General features: G+C 42.7%; 1 protein-coding gene across 1 annotated transcript in view; it reads left to right on the top strand.

Annotated features, from left to right (window-relative positions):
- The window catches only part of ITGAE (integrin subunit alpha E), a 78,128-nt gene extending 76,779 nt beyond the window's left edge, over positions 1 to 1,349 (top strand). Inside the window, exons 32-33 of the mRNA XM_042780492.1 lie at positions 281 to 391; positions 1,215 to 1,349. Of these exons, the coding sequence (XP_042636426.1) occupies positions 281 to 391; positions 1,215 to 1,349 (246 nt within the window). The remainder of the gene's footprint in view (positions 1 to 280; positions 392 to 1,214) is intronic.
- Positions 1,350 to 1,524: the final 175 nt, after the last annotated feature.

The raw sequence follows: 1,524 nt of genomic DNA, 5'->3' as shown, positions 1-1,524 counted from the left end.
GTCTGTCAGGGAATCTTTAACACAAGATCACAATCTCCTGACAGACTTAGCTCTTCTAGGTAAGAGACCCAAATAGTTTCTTATAAAGTATTTTGATCATTAGGGAATTTTAGATGCTGTATCAGGAAACTTTTAACGTTTTTACTGTCATCAGTCTTGATCAATACACAGAATGTTGCCAAATCTTCACATTTTGCTCCTTTAAGTACCATGTGGAATTTCTTCCCATTTGTTTCACCTGATTTACTGGATGATTTGTTGTGTTGTTTTATTGTTTTAGATCACTGTCACCCTTCTGAAAGATGAGAAGTACTATTTTTTGCCTGTCATCATTGGAAGCAGTGTTGGTGGCCTTCTGGTCTTGATTGTGATTATAGTCATCCTATTCAAGGTCAGTTCTACCCAAGTTCATAAAGCCAGACAGAGGACTAAGCTGGGCCCTGGTGTTGGGAGCTCTGGTGGCAAAGTGCCTAAGGCATTTTGACTGCTAACCAGAAGGCTGGTGGTTCAAACCCACCATCTGCTTCTTGGAAGGAAGACTGGGCAATCTACTTCTGTAGAGATATGGCCTCAGAAACCCAAGGAGAAGTCACTGTGAGTGGAATCCACTTGGCAGTGAGTTTGGGTTTTTTTTTTTTTTGGTTGGAGTCAGGCACAGCGCTTCCAAATACAGCCAGCCCTTTACTCAGAGCAGCTTCCCTGGCCAGAGGAGCTACTTTGACTCCTCCTTCAACCCCTATCTCCCTTGTTTAGGCAAATGAGTATAACAGTTTATGTCTGTAAAAGATAAAAATCTAGTTGAAGTATGGAAGTACAGAAAGATCTTTCTCAAACAGAATTGATTGGCATTCCCCTTTAAATGCTTCCCTTGGCTTTCCTCTGCCTTAACATTCAAGCTCTTTTTACTGTTATTCAAGGCCTTCCACTCTATCCTGTGCCCCTTCCCACCCTCAGGTCTTGCTTTTCTCTCCATGCGGAGTTCTTTAAGTTAAAAAGGTTAAAGTGCTCTGGGGATTCAGAGGAGGGGGTTGGAGAATGAGCATCAGGAAAGGCTTGTGGAAAGAGCACTCAGGAAAGGTCTTGAGGGGTTGGGTTATCGAGGAGAGAGTCACAGAAAGATGTTTCAGGAAGTGAAAACAATATGAGGAGAAACAGTTTTCTAAAACAGATGATATCTTGGGCCTGCAATTGGGCTTCCCCTCCCTTTGTTTTAGTGTGGCTTTTTTAAAAGAAAGTATCGACAGTTGAACTTGGACAGCATGAGGAGGGCCCAGCTGATGTCAGAGGATCTGCTCAAAGAAGATGATTCGAACCTGCTTCCTCATCCTTTGGGAGAAACCGTCAACTGATGCTCGAGCCCAGTGCCATGTTGATTACTCTTTCCTTCAGGATCATCTACAGCGGCATCTAACAAATTGTCCAAAGTTGGCTGTGCATCAGTAAACTTGGGCAACATTTTAAATAAACTGTTTTCTTTATAGCAGTGCCTTTAATATGCTAAGATTTTTCTCAACTCCCCCTCCC

The sequence above is a fragment of the Orycteropus afer genome, unplaced genomic scaffold (genome assembly GCF_000298275.1).
Source record: "Orycteropus afer afer isolate SDZICR_OR568_19922 unplaced genomic scaffold, OryAfe1.0 scaffold00042, whole genome shotgun sequence".
In the NCBI taxonomy this organism is placed as follows: Eukaryota; Metazoa; Chordata; class Mammalia; order Tubulidentata; family Orycteropodidae; genus Orycteropus; species Orycteropus afer.
This window is presented reverse-complemented; position numbering and strand designations above follow the sequence as displayed.